General features: G+C 43.0%; 1 protein-coding gene across 3 annotated transcripts in view; it reads right to left on the bottom strand.

The window, feature by feature from the left end:
- The window catches only part of LOC122549488 (arf-GAP with SH3 domain, ANK repeat and PH domain-containing protein 1-like), a 365329-nt gene that overhangs the window by 213124 nt on the left and 133280 nt on the right, over positions 1-18925 (bottom strand). For all 3 annotated transcript variants that reach the window (XM_087986272.1, XM_087986271.1, XM_087986270.1), the window contains 2 exons: positions 15300-15445; positions 53-127 (listed from right to left, as the gene is read on the bottom strand). In XM_087986272.1, coding sequence (XP_087842398.1) covers positions 53-127; positions 15300-15445 — 221 coding nt within the window. The remainder of the gene's footprint in view (positions 1-52; positions 128-15299; positions 15446-18925) is intronic.

The raw sequence follows: 18925 nt of genomic DNA on the forward strand, positions 1-18925 counted from the left end.
TCCTTATCTTTTGCATTTACATCAAAAATGGTCACCAAATCCAAATACTTACCCCCTTGACGTCTTTCAGATCTCCCTTCAATAGTGAATCCAAAGTGAAGATGACATTATGACTAAGATTCTGCAGCTGAAAATTGCATATAGACAAAGACAAAATAAGTATACAGTTTGACAATTTGCTCTGCACAGTTGATCAACCATTACACTCTACTGTAAAATAGTGCAACAGGTTGTTACTGCAAGGCTGCAATGAGTGATTTCTTAATGTTCTTGCCAGTCAAATACGGATTTTTGTTTTCTCTATGTTATTAATTATTAGCAAATTTGAAATATATTAGCTCATACAACAATGCTGATCTGCCACAACCCTGAGATACATAACACTGCATGGACCTATTTTATGAAAAAGACAATATATTAAAAATGTCAGGCAGCACAACTTTAGATGCACCTTCATTTGTTCAGACATGCAGTTTTGAAAAAAATGAACTATTTGTAGTTCATTACGAGCATGTCTCTATTTGCAGCAGAAATCAGTACTTGACATACATGTTAATGGACCACGTGACCTCAAAAAGGTTAGTAGGTGAAGGGGTGAGGTTGCATTAACTTGATCTCCATGTCCATCATAGCTACAAGATATAACATGAACATATCCCAGCGAAGGGAGAGACATTGACAGGGTAAACAATGAATCACACTATGGGGAAAACACTTCATTCAATAGTGGTTCAAAATTACTACTACATTCCTCCAAAAAGGTAAATTACAGTCAAACATTTCAAAATCAGGTTACACAACATAAGCAATAAATATTTTGTCATTCCCAAATGTAAATTATATTTTGTGCACAATGTAACTGTATAGTAAATTCCTAAAGTCTAACATTTGATATGTGGGAAATGCATGATAAAAGATATTCTGGGTTTCAAAGTATTCTGGATGAGTATATGTCTACTGAATGTCACAATACAATGTTATCAAAGCAGAAGTAAACTAAAGTCAGGGGCCATCTCAACACTCTTCAGCAAAACAATGTTGCTGGAAAGATATCTTGCAGCAGTCACCGTTTTCATAAGGAGAAAGTGATATAAAGAAGGAAATAGTTAACCATGTGGGTGGGTCAGTGAGAGATCTGGCAACTGTTAATTACTGTGTTAGAAATCCAAGGTCCCAGATTAATAAACCCAGGGAACATTAATACAAATACCACCATGGCATTTTGAGAATTTGAATTTAATTATAAAGGTAACATAAGCAAAACAAAACATTACATCAATCAGGCATCCAGTTAAAAACCCAACTGGTTCACTGATGCTTTAAGAGCAGGAAATCTTACAGACTTAAGAACAAACTGTCACTGACCCAATCCACTACCACTAGCCGTCCTCACTTAAGTATACTGCAATATAAAATATTAAAGATCCTGATCATGGTGAAGCATTTTTGTCCTAATTAACCAAGATATGGAGATAAAATAAAGGCAAATATAGAAATGGCACATGAAGACAGCTGCACTTGAGAACAGCAAGCCAAGAAATCACAGAGCAGAAAAGCAGTTGCAAGAAGTTTGTAATACTGGTTGCAGTAGAAGACAGCTTATAGGAGAGATGAACTTAGTGAGAAGTTGAGTAAAACTTATGATCAGAATATGACATATCTTGAATGTGCTTTGAGACTTCAGTCTAAAGAATTGAAATTTGGTGCACTTGAGATACTGAGGAAATACTGGACTTTTGTTCAAAAAAAAAAAGGACAGTTTTCTTTAAAAAGTTACTGTAAATTGTGTAGCTTAAATTGACTTTTCATTTAATGGAAGTCACATGCCTGACCATACAGGATTCAAGACTGGCTATTTGATGTTGCTCAAGTATTTAATTTGGGGTGTAGCCTATCAAGAGATAAGACACCCAATTCAGCCTTTTGCAGCTTTGTGAGAAATGCTCAAGCATTCCTTCTGAGAGGTTAAAACTGAAACAAGCTATTCTTCCTGAAAAGCTTTTAGAAGACATCCTCTCCATATCTCCTGAACAAACTGTACATGAAGATTTTCCAGGAACAATTGCATGGGGCTAGTGACATTTGCCAACATGAGCAAAGACATCAGAGTGAAAGTTATCTGGATCATTTCCTATTTTATCCCTTAATTCTCCAATAGTTTGGCCAAAATGATTTACTTTTTAAAATTTAATTTCTCCAAAAAAAACTAATTTTATTTCTCTTTAACAGCTGCATTGTTGTGTTACTTACAAGATATTTAGAAGTGCAATAAATTTCACAAACAAATTAGCCTGAAGACTGTCTCCATGCAAGCAGCATTTGTAATAGGTGGATGAATTAACTATACAAAGTTATTAATAGATACATTATAATTGGGATCACAGAGACCTGGTTCCAGGGTGACTAAGGATGGGAACACAACATCCAGGGTTATTCAATTTTCAGGAAAGACAAACAGAAAGAAAAAAGGAGGTAGGGTAACATTGTTGTTTAAGGAGGAGATTAACACAATAGTAACAGGAGGACGCAAGCCTGGACGACGTGGAATCTATATGAGTGGAGCTGCAGAACACCCAAGGACAAAGAAAAAGCATTAGTGGGAGTTGTGTACATGCCACAAACAGTAGTTATGTTGGGAACTAGATCAAACAGGAAATTAGAAATGCAGGCAGTAAGGGAACAGCAATTATTATGGGTGACTTCAATCTACATACTGATTGGACAAACCAATTTGGCAGCAATGCGATGGAAGAGGATTTCCTGGAATGCATGACAGATGGTTTCCTCAACCAAAATGTCGAGGAACCATCGAGAGAGCAAACCATTTTTAGACCGAGTATTATGTAATGAGAGAGAATTAATTAGCAACATTGTGGTGCGAGCTCCTTTGTGAAAGAGCAACCATAACGATAGAACTCTTCATTAATATGGAGAGAGATAAAACTAAATCTGAAACTCAGGTTCTGAACTTAAAGAAATCTAACTTTGATGGTATAAGACATGCATTGGCGAGGGTAAACTGGCCAAGGTTACTTAATGAGTTGACAGTGGATAGGCAATGGTAGACATTTAAAGAACACATGGATGAACTTCAATTGTACATCCCTGTGTGGCATAAGAGTAAAACAGGGAAGGTGGCTCAACCATGGGAAATCAGGGAAAGCATTAAAGCCAAAGAGGATGCATATAAATTGGCCAGAAAAAGCAGCAAACCAGAGGTCTGAGAAAAATTTAAAATTCAGTGAAGGGTGAAGGTTTAATTCAGAAAAGGAAAAATAGAACATGAAACTAAGTGGTGGAAAACAAAAACCAACTGCAAAAGCTTCTATAGACATAAGAGGAGAAAAGAAAACTGAAGAAGAAAGTCCCATGCAGTTAGAATCAAGTAAATTTATAATGAACAAAAAAAATTTGGCAGACCAGGCAAACAAATAGTATGGATCGGTCTTCACGAATGACAACACAATAATCTGAAGAGAGAGCGAGCGCGAGACGAATGATAGGCCAGTTAGCCTGACATCAGTGGTGGGGAAAATGCTGGAGTCAATCATTAAGGATGTAATGACTGAGCATTTGGAAAGTGGAGAGAGAACTAGTTGACAGACAGGAAGCAGAGACCTGGAATAAACAGCTCCTTGGAGTGGCAGGCAGTGATGAACGGGGTGCCACAGAGTTCAGTGCTGGGACCTCAGCTGTTTACTGTATACATTAATAAGTGGGACAAAGGCATTGAATGCCATAATCTCCAAATTTACAGATGAATCTAAGTGGATGGCAGTGTCTGCTGTGAGGAGGATGCTAAGAGAATGCAGGGTGACTTGGACAGGCTGGCTGAGTGGGCGAATACTTGGCAAATGCAAAATAATGTGGATACAGTGTGGTTATACATTTTGGTCACAAAAGGGAGATTATCTGAATAGTGACAGCTTAGGAAATGAGAGGTGTAATGAGATCTGTGTGTCATGGTGCAACAGTCACGGAAGGTTGGCATGCAGTTGCAGCTGGCAATGAGGAAAACTAAAGGCATCCTCTCCTTCATAACAAGAGGATGTGAGTATTGGAGCAAGGATGTCATGCTGCAGTTATACAGGGCCTTCGTGAGGCCATATCTTGAGTATTGTGCGCAGTTCTGGTCTCATCGGAGGAAAGACACTCGCTATTGAGGATGTCCAGCAAAGGTTCACCAGACTAATTCCCAGGATAGCAGGACTGACAGGAGGAAAGACTGGATCGAATGGGCTTGTATTTGCTGGAATTTGGAATAATTGGGGGGTGGGGAATCTCAGAAAATCCTGATGAATTGGACAGGCTAGACATGAGAGGAATGCTCCCAATTTCAGGCAAGTCCAGAACTAAGGGTTACAGTCAAAGAATAAGGGGTAAGACTTTCAGGACTGAGAATTTCTTCACTGTTGTGAAACTGTTGGGGCCTGTTCATTAGATGTATCCAAGAGGGAGCTGGACATGGCCCTTGCAGCTAAACGGATCAAGGAGTATGGGGAGAGGACGGGAATAGAATGCACGATCGACTATTGTTGTATTGCATGGTGGCGCAGACACAAGGGCCAAACAGTCTACTCCTGCACCTATTTATGTTTCCATGTTAAGATAAGCATCTATAATTTAATACTTCAACTGTATTGATCAGTTTTGCATCTGTGAAATAAGTCTAGTTTTGATATTATTCATGGGGAGGAGACAGCCTTGTGTTATTATCCTAGATTATTAATCCAGAGATGCAAGTCATATTCTGAGATTGGAAGCTCATATCCAACCACGGCAGAAAAAGTCTGCGAATTCAATCAAAACTTGGAATTAAGAGCATAATGACGACCATGACTACTGCTGATGGTCAGAAAACTCCTTTGTTCTTACCTGGTCTGATCTATGATTCCACACACAGTGACTCTTAACTGTCTTCTGGAAGATTAGGGATGCTTGCCTATCCAGTGACGCCATATCGCATGAGTTAATTGTTGTTAATAAAATTAGTGCATTTTAGAAACTAGGTTGATTGGATCTTTTTACTCTGAACCAAATAAGCCATTTAAGTGGCCTTATCAGCAACTGTGTAATAAATCTAAGAATTATCCTATGACCCATGGAATAAGTGAGACTAGAGAGAAACAATGCAATCCCCTGACCTTGGCTGCAACAATACACAGAAAGGATTTCACATAGGATATTAATATGGTCCCAGCTGATGTTAATACTGGACAAGTCAAAATCTGGAGTAAAACCTGGGTTGATGAACCCTAAATTTTAGATTTACAATTTTGATACCATTACAGTCAGCCAACGAACATATTCACAAAAGGCTGCCAAAATATTTTTTATCAGCCTTCCACCGAAGGAGAAAAGTTCCAGGGACTAATCATCTACATTCTACAGTAAGGAAGTGGCCCTGGAAACAGCGGATGCACTGATGATCATCTTCCAAGACTCTTTAGACTGAAAAGTTCCTGCAGAGTGGGGATAGTTACTGCAACCACACTACTTAAAAAGGGAGGTCAAGAGAAAACGGAATTATAAACCAGTGAATCTGACATCAGTAGTGGGGAAGATACGAAATCCATTATCAAGGATTTAATAGTAGATCACTTCGAAACCAGTGATAAAAATCAGACACAGTCAGCATCGGTTTACAAAAGATAAATCATGCTTGACAAATCTACTGGAATTCTTCAAAGATTTACTAGTAAAGTTGGTCAGTGGAGCCACCGAATCTGGTTTATTGGGACCATCAGAAAGCTTTCAACAAAGGCTCACTTAAGAGATTAATGTGTAAAATTAAAATACATTGAGATAGATAGAAAATTGGTTAGCATACAGGAAACAAAGTAGGAATAAATGGGCCTTTCCCTGAATAACAGGCATTGACTAGTGGGATATAGTAAGGATCAGCATTAGGACGCCAGCTATTCACAATATATGTTAATGATTTAGATGAAGGTACTAAATGTAATATCTCAATTTGTAGACAACACAAAGGGTGAGTTATGAGGAAGATGCAATGACGTTGCAGTGTAATTTGGGTAAGCTCAATGAATGGGGAACTGCATGGCAGACAGAGTGTATTGTGGATCAATGAGAGATCATCTACATGCAAGCAAAAATAAAGAGGCAGATAATTTGAAAGGCTGCAAATTGAGGAGGGAATGCTCACTACTTGCTGAAAGCAGTAATGCAGACAGAGCAGGTAAAAAAAGGCAGCAAACTATATGTTGGCCTTCATAGTGAGAGGATTCAAGTACTGGAACAAGAATGCCTTTCTGCAAATATGCAGGGTACTGGTGAGGCCACATCTGGAATATTATGCAGAGTTTGGTCTCCTTACTGGAGGAAGGATGCTTTTGTTGTAGACGCCTTGCAGTCCAGGTTTACCAAATTGATTCCTAATATGCTGAAAAATGTGTTGCTGGAAAAGCACAGCAGGTCAGGCAGCATCAAAGGAGGAGAATCAACGTTTGGGGCATAAGCCCTTCAGGAATGAGGAGGGTGTGCCAAGCAGGCTAAGATAAAAGGTAGGGAGGAGGGACTTGGGGGAGGGGCATTGGGAATGCGATAGGTGGAAAGAGGTTAAGGTGAGGGTGATAGGCCGGAGAGGAGGTGGGAGCGGAGAGGTCGGGAAGATGATTGCAGGTCAAGAAAGCGGTGCCGAGTCAGAGGGTTGGGACAGAGATAAGGAGGGGGGGGGAAAGAGAGGGGAGGAGAGGGAAATGAGGAAGCTGGAGAAATCTGCATTCATCCCTTGTGGTTGGAGGTTTCCTAGGTGGAAGATGAGGCGCTCTTCCTCCAGGCGTCGTGTTGCCATGGTCTGGTGATGGAGGTGGTCAAGGACCTGCATGTCCTTGGCGGAGTGGGAGGGGGAGTTAAAGTGTTCAGCCACAGTGCGATTGGGTTGGTTGGTGCGGGTGTCCCAGAGGTGTTCTCTGAAACGTTCCGCAAGTAGATGGGCTGTCTCCCCAATGTAGAGGAGGCCACATCGGGTGCAGCGGATGCAGTAAATGATGTGTGTGGAGGTGCAGGTGAATTTGTGACGGATATGGAAGGATCCCTTAGGGCCCTGGAGGGAAGTGGGGGGGGGGAGGGGGGAAAGAGAAGGTGTGGGCACAAGTTTTGCATTTCTTGCGGTTGCAGGGGAAGGTTCGAGCAGTGGAGGTTGGGTTGGTGGGGGGTGTGGACCTGACAAGGGAGTCGCAGAGGGCGTGGTCTTTCCAGAACGCTGATAGGGGAGGGGAGGGAAATATATCCTTGGTGGCGGGGTCTGTTTGGAGGTGGCGGAAATGACAAAGGATGACACGATATATCTGGAGGTTGGTGGGGTGGTAGGTGAGGACCAGTGGGGTTCTGTCCTGGTGGCAATTGGAGGGGTGGGGTTCAAGTGCGGAGGAGCAGGAAGGAGGGGATGCGGTGGAGAGCATATTCAATCACGTCTGAGGGGAAATTGCGATCTTTGATTCCTAATTTGGCCTAACCAACATGATGAGAGACTGAGTCAAATATAATTGTATCCTCTGGAGTTAAGAACAAAGAGGGGGTGGGGGGACTCACTCAAATCTTCTAAATAAGAGGACTAAATAGGGAATATCCTTCCTGCATCTAACCTATGTGGGAGAGTCCAGAACCTTGAGATTAGAAGAAATTCTTTCACGCAGAGAATGGGGAGCCTGAGAAATTCACCAAAGAAACTGGTCGTGACTAAAATGTTGCATTTTCAAGCGTTAGATGTAGCTCTTGAAACTAAAGGAGTCAAGGAATATGAAAGGAAGGTGGTATGGGGTATCAAGCTTGTATGATCAGTCATGGTATACTCACTGGTGGAACAGGCTCAAGGTTTGTTAAACATGGAAACAAAGATTCAAAGTTTACTACATTTACTAAAAATTAACAAAACTATTGGAAAGACCTCATCATGAATAGGAAAGAGGTTCTACTCATGATCCAAGCAACATCCTTCAGAGCATCAATCCAAGTATCAGTCCACTCTAAATTCCTACTCAAGTAAGGTTGTTAAAAGCATTTCCTGTGCAATCATGTGATTCCCTCCATTATTGTGCTGCCTATCCCCTAGATAAGCTAACTTACTGACTTCTCATTAGGGAAAACTCAGAGCTTTTCCAGCCCTATCTACTTAGACTACTAAAGAGCTCAAGATCTCTTTTGAGTTCTAATAGCCTGGAAACTGCCAAAACTAAACTGCTCTCCTCTTGATTATGGATAATTTCTCTTCAAACTAGACCTGCTTGTGGCCCCTCACCAACTGTCTTTCTCGAAGTCAAACAATTTCTTAAACAATTATGCAATTTCTCTTAACTCGTCATTTAGCTCATACATATACACATATACATGAGATGATTTCTTGGTAATGCTATCTGTACCCACTGCTTTGGAAAAAATGCATTTCTTAACCTTCAGTCACTTTCACAGAATTAAAAACTCAATCTAATTACCTCTATAATTTAAGTTCCCAAATAGCATAATATAAATCTTTATCACAATAATAAATAGAAGTCAGTAGAGAATGTATATTGAAGAAACAGAATTAAATGTTTAAATAGTTCCTAATTCAAATGGGGTAAATTCTAGCTCAAGGAAGAAATTATTGATGCTTTGATTCATTCCAACTTGCGGATCCTTTCAGAGAATACCCACACCAACCAACCCCATTGCTGAACACTTCAACTTCCACATCCCACTTTACCAAGGACATGCAGGTGCTAGGCCTCCTCCATCACCAAACTCCAAACACCCAATGCCTAGAGGAAGAACACTTCATCTTCTGCCTTGGGACCCTGCAATCTCATGGGATTCATATGGATTTCTCCAGCTTCCCACCACACCATCCCCTCCCCCCACGACCTTATCCCAGTCACAAGCCTCCAACCCAGCACTCCCCTTGACCTGTCCATAGTCTTTCTCTTATCTGCTCCACCCTCCTCTCCGACTTATCACCTTCTTTCACCCACCTTCATCTACTACGGCATTCTCGGCTACGTTCCCACCAGCCGCAGCCCCCCCTCATTTTTCCCTCAGCCCCGTGGCCCACACGGCTCATTCCTGATGAAGGGCTTATGCCCGAAATGTAGATTCTCCTGCTCCTCAGATGCTGCCTGACCTGCTGTGCTTTTCCAGCATCACACTCTCGATTCTGATCTCCAGCATCTGCAATCCTCACTTTCTCCTGGTGGCTCAAAGTATGCTTAACTTGAACATTTAATTAAAACTTTCATTTCAACTTAATTAAACCTTCATTGGTGATAGAATAAACACACTTTAGTAGAATTCTTAAAAGTTTAAAGACAAGCTGCATTTGTATAGCATCTTTAACATAGTAAGGCTCCAAACATACCTCATTATTAAACGAAATCCCAAAGCTACCCAAGGTAAAATTAAAGCAAAATATCTAAAGATTGGTCAAGGAAATTGTTCTTGAAAACAGATCGTTTATGCCACACATCCCAATAAAGAAGGTGCAAGCCAACCAAGAGCTAACAAGCTCCGTTGCACCACCGAGATATTAGTCTGGAGCTCTGCATTTGCTTGTTCAAGACCTTTTTCTAAATGAGGGGTTTCTAGCTGTACCACCCATTCAGATGGCAAGTTCCAGAGCTCAATACCATTTGGGTAACAGAAACTCTTCCCCAAGCCTCTCACGGATTACTTTAATCGGATGCTTGCTCATTATTTACCTTACTAATCAAAGAAATATGTCGTCCCTATGCACTCCATCTGGGTCACTCAATTATCTACATCTCTAACTCATTTTTATTTCACTCCTATATTGCAAGAAAACAACCCCCATCTATCTCCTCTTTCCTCAAACCTAAAATTCTCCATTCCTGGGAATGTGTGTGTAAATCTCCTTTTCACCTTCTGTGGTATGATAGTTTGCCCTTGTAATTCGATTAGATTACATTACATTACAGTGTGGAAACAGGCCCTTCGGCCCAACAAGTCCACACCGACCTGCCGAAGCAAAACCCACCCATACCCCTACATTTACCCCCTACCTAACACTATGGGCAATTTAGCATGGCCAATTCACCTGACCTGCACATCTTTGGACTGTGGGAGGAAACCGGAGCACCCGGAGGAAACCCACGCAGACACGGGGAGAATGTGCAAACTCCACAGAGTCAGTCGCCTGAGGCAGGAATTGAACCCGGATCTCCGGCGCTGTGAGGCAGCAGTGCTAACCACTGTGCAACCGTGCCGCCCACAGAGACTAGAACTGATTGAAAAAAGTATTGTTTATTCATGGCAAATTAGTACTGTTGGTTAAGCCAACATTTTTAGCCCATCCCTAATTGCCCTCAAAACAGGGCAGTGAGCTGCCAATTTGAGCTGCTGCAGTCCTTGGGTTACTGTTAGGACAACAGTTTCATGGTTTTGACCCAACGACACTGACGGAACAGGTATATAGTTCCAAGTCAGGTCGAAGCGTGGGTTAGAGAAAAAAAAACTTGCAGACGGTGGTCCTCTAATGCATCCGCAATACTTTCATCCTACATGGCGGTAAAACCCAGGTATTTGGAAGATGCTGTCAAAGAAATATTATCTCTGACTGCTCAGCTCAAGAATGCACTTCATAAAAAGGATGGTGGAAACAAGGTAAAGAATTTCAAAAGCTCAACAAATATTGAAGAACAATTTGCTTGGTTATAAGGAAAACGAGTAGGGCTAAATTGAAGATTTAGCCGAGACTGCAAATTGCACAGATGGTTGAATAACTTTCTGTTCTAATTCCTTATGAGGGTGGGCTTATTAGGAAGGTTGTAGAGAATAGCAGTTACAACATTAAATGCACTGGGATTCAACTACAAAGAACGTTATAAGCATCTAAACCTTACCAAACAAAAAAGGTGTACAAGTGGAGATGTGGTAAAAATCTTTAAAATAATTAAAAATAGATGTAAGACAACACTCTGATATGGTAGCTGATTTGGAGTGAACTTCAGTGTCATACAAAGCTGCACTGATACTTGTAGGGAAGGAGAACTGAAGGAACTTAAGTTATTCGTTGTTAATGATGTGGATGTCGCTCCGGTATTTGTTGCCCATTCAAAAATGAATTTACCCAGCCATTTCAAAAGGGTGATTAAGGGTCAATCAAAATCATTACATATATGGAGTCAAATACAGCCAACCAAGTAAAGAATGACAGATTTCCTTTCCTTACAAAGGCATTAGTGAACCAGATGTATTTTTCATAACAATGATACCTCCATTGTCATTATTATGGAGATTAGCTTTACATTCAAAATTTTTCATTCATTTATTTAAATTCCACCAGCTCCCAAGACAGGATTTGAACCCATGTCCAGAGAGCATTAGCCTAGGCCTCTGGCCCTTTGGTCCAGCGCCATTACCACTACATTGTGGTCTCCTATTTAAGAAATTACCATTGATGGGGATATCAGCAGATATATGCTCAGTTTCTAGTATTTTATTAGAGAATAAAAACTTGTTAACTTTACATGGATTATTGAGTCTGTGAAAACATGCGACAAAACAAACCATATAGCACAAGAAGCATTTATTTACTAAAATCACATACTACCATTGCTGAAATCCCAACTAACTATATCCTAGTGGCCACCACTGACCATAAATTGAACTGCCCACATAAATACTGTGGCTACAACAGCAGTTCAAATGGTAGGAATTCTATTACAATTACACCCTCTCCTCACCCCCTTGCAAAACATTGCAGGAGCTTTGGGTTTTTGCAACAGCATCTCAAAAACCCACAACCTCTCCCACCTAGAAGAACCACGGCAGCAGATGCGTGGGTATACAATCACCTGCAAGTCCCAACCATAGCACGCTTCATCCTGTGGATTTCAATTGCTATTCTTGCAAAGTTGCTGGGTCAAAACCCCACAAAATCTGAAAATGTGTTGCTGGAAAAGCACAGCAGGTCAGGCAGCATCCAAGGAGCAGGAAAATCGACGTTTCGGGCATAAGCCCTTCTTCAGGAATGAGGAAAGTATGCCAAGCAGGCTAAGATAAAAGGTAGGGAGGAGGGACTTGGGGGAAGGGGCGTTGGGAATGCGATAGGTGGAAGGAGGTTAAGGTGAGGGTGATAGGCCGGAGTGGGGGTCAGGGCGGAGAAGTCAGGAAGATGACTGCCGGTTAGGAAGGTGGTGCTGAGTTCGAGGGTTGGGACTGAGAGAAGGGGGGTGGGGGGGGAGAAGAGGAAGCTGGAGAAATCTGAGTTCATCCCTTGTGATTGGAGGGTTCCAAGGCAGAAGATGAGGCGCTCTTACTCCAGCCATTGTGTTGCTATGGTCTGGCGATGGAGGAGGCCAAGGACCTGCATATCCTTGGTGGAGTGCGAGGGGGAGTTGAAGTGTTGAGCCACGGGGTGGTTGGGTTGGTTGGTCCAGGTGTCCCAGAGGTGTTCTCTGAAACATTCCACAAGTAGGTGGCCTGTCTCCCCAATATAGAGGAGGCCACGTCGGGTGCAGCGGATGCAGTAAATGGTGTGTGTGGAGGTGCAGGTGAATTTGTGGTGGATATGGAAGGACTCCTTGGAGACTTGGAGGGAAGTAAGGGGGTGGGGGGAGGTGTGGGCGCAAGTTTTGCATTTCTTGCGGTTGCAGGGGAAGGTGCCAGGAGTGGAGGTTGGGTTGGTGGGGGGTGTGGACCTGACGAGGGAGTCACGGAGGGAGTGGTCATTTCAGAACATTGATAGGGGAGGGAAATATATTCCAGGTGGTGGGGTCCGTTTGGAGGTGGCGGAAGTGACGACGGATGATACGATGTATATGGAGATTGGTGGGGTGGTCGGTGAGGACAAGTGGGGTTCTGTCCTGGTGGTGATTGGAGGGGCGGGACTTAAGGGCAGAGGAGCGTGAAGTTGAGGAGATGCAGTGGAGAGCATAGTCGATCACGTCTGGGGGGGGAAATTGCGGTCTTTGAAGCAGGAGGCCATCTGGGTTGTTCAGTATTGGAACTGGTCCTCCTAGGAGCAGATGTGGCGGAGACTAAGGAATTGGGAATATGGGATGGCATTTTTACAGGGAGCAGGGTGGGAGGAGGTGTAGTCTAGATAGCTGTGGGAGTCGGTTGGTTTATAGTAAATGCCCATGTTGATTCGGTTGCCAGAGATAGAAATGGAGGGGTCTAGGAAGGAGTCTGAGACGGTCCAGGTAAATTTGAGGGCGGGGTGGAAGGTGTTGGTAAAGTGGATGAACTGTTCAACCTCCTCATGGGAGCACGAGGCAGCACCGATACGGTCATCGACGTAGCGGAGGAAAAGGTGGGGGGTGGTGCCAGTGTAGCTGCGGAAGATGGACTGTTCCACATATCCAATGAAGAGGCAGGCATAGCTGGGGCCCATGCGGGTGCCCATGGCTACTCCTCTGGTTTGGAGGAAGTGGGAGGATTGGAAAGAGAAGTTGTTCAGAGCAGTCGAAGGAGGGTGTCAGTGGAAGGGTATTGGTTGTTACGGTGGGAAAGGAAGCAGTGGAGGGCTTTGAGTAGGGGATGGAGGTGTACAGGGACTGGATGTCCATGGTGAAGATAAGGTGTTGGGAAACAGGGAAGCGAAAATCATGGAGGAAGTGGAGGGCGTGGGTAGTGTCCCGAACGTAGGTGGGGAGTTCTTGGACTAAGGGGGACAGGACCATGTCAAGGTATGCAGAGATGAGTTCGGTGGGGCAGGAGCAGGCTGAGACAATGGGTCGGCCGGGGCAGTCAGGTTTGTGGATTTTGGGCGGGAGGTAGAAACGGGCGGTGTGGGGTTGTGGGACTATGAGGTTGGAGGCGGTGGATGGAAGATCCCCTGAGGTGATGAGGTTATGGATGGTCTGGGAGATGGGGTCATGGTCAAGAGGGCAGTAGGAGTTGTCCGCGAGCTGGCGTTTAGCCTCAGCAGTGTAAAGGTCAGTGCGCCAAATTACTACTGCGCCACCCTTGTCTGCTGGTTTGATAGCGAGGTTGGGATTGGAACGGAGGGAGTGAAGAGCTGCACGTTCCGAGGGCGAGAGGTTGGAGTGGGTGAGAGGGGTGGAGAGGTTGAGGCTGTTAATGTCTCAGCGGCAGTTGGCTATGAAGAGAGAGATCTAGGGCAGGTAAGAGGCCAGCACGGGGTGTCCAGGTGGATAGGGTGTGTTGGAGGCAGGAGAAGGGGTCGTCAGAGGGTGGGTGAGAATCCTGGTTGAAGTAGACGTGGAGGCGAAAGCGGCGGAAGAATTGTTCGATGTCTCGCCGCATGTTGAACTCGTTAATCCGAGCGTGTAGGGGAATGAAGGTGAGGCCTCTGCTGAGGACTGATCTTTCATCCTCAGAGGCGTAGTTCTGGAGGGATGGCGAAAACAACAGGGCTGGGAGCTAGGACCTGGTGTGGGGCTGCAGCTGGGGGTGGGGGCGGGGTTAGGCATGGGGACGGAGATCGGCATTGGGGCAAGGTTAGGCATGGGAACGGAGATCGGCATGGGGGCAGGGTTAGGCATGGGGACGGAGATCGGCATGGGGGCAGGGTTAGGCATGGGGACGGAGATCTCCGTCACCACGCCTAACCCCGCCCCCACGCCGATCTCCATCACCACACCTAACCCCGCCCACACGCCGATCTCCATTCGTGGTCGTTGTGCAGGTGAGTGATGTCACTGGGGGCGGAAGTGGCTGCGGCGACGGCAGAAACGTGTTGTTCCCGAACCCCACAAATCCCAGCTCTGTTGATAGGCCTAAAGTTCAAGGATTTCAGCAGTTCAAAAAGCTAACTCACCATTTTCTCCAAGGAAATTAGTGAATAGTAATGATGATGATCATACACCATAACAAATTTGAAATAATTTTTCTCAGTTACTAAAATTTCTTTGAACACAAGATCCACAGGTGCCAAATCACCAAGAGGTCTACACCAGAATAATCATGCATAGTCTCCCAAAGTTTCAATAGGGCTGCATTTTTTGTTCTGGACTTTCCAGCACAAAATTTTATAATATTTGTGCTTACATTAAAAAATGATGAACAGGGTTAGAGCTAGTGACACAATCAATATTATTTTTCATCTGTTACTTAGCCACAAATATAAAGGCTATGAAGCGTGCAGATATTCTCCCAAACTTAAGATGGACTCATCTTCTGTGAAAATCTAAACTTACTACTTCAAATAATAAAAAGCGCACCATTAAACTAATGTACCAATAACATTAATACCAATGTAATTATTTATAATTAACATATCCATGCATAGTTTCAATACTTTTTACAGATTTAACTTGAATTAACTATTCCGTATACAGGATCAGCAACGTGAACGAAAAATACAAGACCTAAACTCTTACCAAGTTTTTCAGCAATGTTGAAAGTTCCTTTGTGAGAGTGGAAAACTTAACAAAAGCCGTGCCAAGATCAGGATTATCGCGACTTAAAAAATTACTACCAAATTTATCTAGTGCTTGTGCATAGTTTTCTTCATTTTGCACATGTTCTGTAAAAGAACAGGAAAACATGAGATGTAGTTATCTTCCACATTCTAATTTCAGTTACCTGTAAATATCCCAACAAAGTTTTAACTTACTAAATATCAGCTGTTTAACATTTTCCGTTACTCTTCTTGAAAGTCAGTTACTAATGTTTGATACTGGAAACATCTTTACTCTATAATACTTAATTTATGTAATTTGTATTACAAGAATATACTTCCTAATTCAAACAGACCATAAATTCTACAAGTGGTCCTTTGTACATGCTCGAGTTAAAATGTCATATCATCATGCACCTCATGCAAACAAAAACAGAATAAATCTAAACAATTAGAATGATACAAGCGTAAGCTACTACGTGTATGAGTACTTATGAACTGAACCAGACCAAAATGCCTCAAAAAGTATATTAAAAAGATAGCCTGGATCTTAACTTTTTAGCTTTAAAGGCAAGTATAAGGCGCTGCGCTCTGGATGCAATTCGATTGGTTAAACTACCAGGCTCTCAGCAAAACAAAGAACAAACAAAAGAATGACAACTTTATTAGAAAATTTAACAATAAAAAATATCTAACTGTTAAACAGCAATGTTCCAATGTAGTAATATCCCATAAACACATTTTTGGCAAAGGCAAATTCAGTAAAACATTGTCTCACGTACAATCCTATGAGGAGAACCCAAGCTTTTAGCTGTAGCTGAGAGAAGGATAACAGCTTCTACATATAGTTTGACGACCCCAACTACTGAAAAACTAAACTGAAATCCTGGTTCTGTGCGAGTTCGACCCCACCCCTTCACGCAGCTTCTATTGTTCCAACTTTAAAAAAACCAAGTTCTCTCAAGCTGTTTACTTTCAATCGGCTGTAAACAGGCTACTCTCATTTCGGTCTCAACATCTCAAAAAACAGGAAAAAATACACCGCTTAAAGCCCTAGCACCGTCACAATGTGGGATATATCAATGCTAGAAAATGAATGCATCGTCTGTGGCAGCATCCAACTTCAAGTAATATCATGAGTATATGCAATATACTTGAAATAATGATGTTCCAAGTTATCCTTCCATCAGATTCATTAAAATCTGCTGCTATTGGTGTGTTATAGCTTACGAGGTGACAAGGTTGCTGTAGTAACATCTACTTTCACATAAACATTGAGAGAGTTAGTATGGTGATAAAGCCATATAGATGTACAATGCGGAAACAGGCACTTCAGTCCAACTTCGCCATGCTGACCAGATATCCTAAACTAATTCAGTCCTATTTGCCAGCACTTGGCCCATATCCTTCTAAACCCTTCCTAGTCATATAGCCATCCAGATGCCTTTTAGATATTTTAATTGTACCAGCCTCCACTATGTCCTTTGGCAGCTCATTCAATACATGCACAACTGTGTGAAAAAGGTGCCCCTTCGGTCTCTTTAATATCTTTCCCCTCTCACCCTAAACCTATGTCCTGTAGTTCTGGACTCACCCACCCCAGGAAAAGACCTCCTCTAATTAACCAATCCATGCCCTTCATGATTTTATAAACCTTGACATAGTCACACCTCAGCCTCTGACGCTCCACAGAAAAACAACTCCACCTATTCAGCCTCTCCTAACAGCTCAAGCCCTCCAATTCTGGCAACATCCTTGTAAATCTTTTCTGAACCTTTCAAGTTTCATAACATTCTTCCTATAGGAGGGAGACCAGAACAGCACCACAATATTCCAAAAGTGGCCTAACCTATGTCCCATGCAGCAGGAACATGAGCTCCCAACTCCTGTACTCAATACTCTGACCAATAAAGGAAAGCATACCAAATGCCTTCTTCACTATCCTATCTACCTGTGATTCTACTTTCAAGGAACTACAAACCTGCACTCTAAGGTCTCGGTTCAGCAATGCTCCCTAGCACCTAACCATTAAGTGAATAAGTTCTGCCATGATTTGCCTTTCTAATCACAGCAATTCACATGTATCTAAACTAAATTCCATCTGCCACTCCTTCGGCCATTGTCCAGCTAATCAAGATCCCATTGTACTGAGGTAACTTTCGTTACTGTCCACCTCCAATTTTGGTGTAATCTGCAAACTTACTAACTATACCTCCTACGTTCGCATCAAAATCATTTATATAAATGAGGAAAAGCAGTGGACCCAGCACTAATCCTTGCGGCACACACTGGTCACAGGCTTCCAGTCTAAAAAAACAACCCTCCACCAACATTGTCTATTAATCGAGCCAGTTCTGTATCCAAAGAGCTAGTTCTCCCTGTATTCCATGTGATCTAACCTTGCTAACCAGTCTGCAATGAGGAACCTTGTTAAATGCCTTACTGAAGTCCATGTAGATCACGTTCGCCATTCTGCCCTCAACAATCCTGTTACTTCTTCAAAAAAGAAATAAAGTTAGTGAAACATTTTCACACGCACAAAGCCATGTTGACTACCCCTAATCAGTCCTTGCCTTCCCAAATACATGGCAATCCTGTCCCTCAGGATTCCCTTCAACAACTTGCCCACCATCAATGTCAGGTTTAACGATGGATAGTTCCCAGGTTTTTCCTGACCAACTTCCTTAAATAATGGCACCATATTAGCCAACCTCCATTCTGGCACCTCACCTGTGACTATCAATGATACAAATACCTCAGCAAGGGGGCCAGCAATCACTTCCTTAGCTATCCACAGAGTTCTAAGGAACACCTGATCCTGGGGATTTATCCACCTTGCTGTGCTTTTAAGACATCCAGGACCATCTCTTCTGTAATATAGACATTTTCCAATATGTCATCATTTATTTGCCAACATTATTTATATTTTATGTTCTTCTCCAATAGTAATCACCGAGGCAAAATACTCACTTTTTATCTCCCCCAGCTCCTGCAATTCCACACACGCTGCTTTGCTGATCTTAGTGGGGTTAAAGTGAGGACTGCAGATGCTGGATATCAGAGTCGGAAAATGTGGCACTGGAAAAGCGCAGCTAGTCAGGCAGCATCCCAGGAACAGGAGGGTTGCCATTTCGAGCATAAGCTCTTCATCAGGAATAAGGGGGTGGGCCAAGCAGACAGATATAAATGGGAAGGGGGTTGAGCTGGGGCTGGGGCGGGAGGTCTGACACTCTAACACAGCCTCTTAGAATGTTGCTATTGTACCAGCTTCCACCACTTCCTCTGGCTCATTCCATACACATACCACCCTGTATGAAAAGGTTGCCCCTTAGGTCTCTTTTATATCTTTCCCCTCATACGAAACCTATGCCCTCTCGTTCTGGACTCTCTCTCTCTTCCCCCCACCCCAGGGAAAAGGCACGATCCATTTATTCTATCCACGCCCCTCATGATTTTGTAAACCCCGATAAGGTCACTCCTCAGCGCCCGACGCTCCAGGAAAAACAGCCCCAGCCTGTTCAGCCTTTACCTATAGCTCAAATCCTCCAACCCTGGCAACATCCTCTTAAATCTTTTCTGAACCATTTCATGTTTCACAACATCTTT

This window comes from Chiloscyllium plagiosum, unplaced genomic scaffold (genome assembly GCF_037043375.1).
Source record: "Chiloscyllium plagiosum isolate Xiang-an unplaced genomic scaffold, Cpla_swu_hap1 HiC_scaffold_4, whole genome shotgun sequence".
NCBI classification, from domain to species: domain Eukaryota; kingdom Metazoa; phylum Chordata; class Chondrichthyes; order Orectolobiformes; family Hemiscylliidae; genus Chiloscyllium; species Chiloscyllium plagiosum.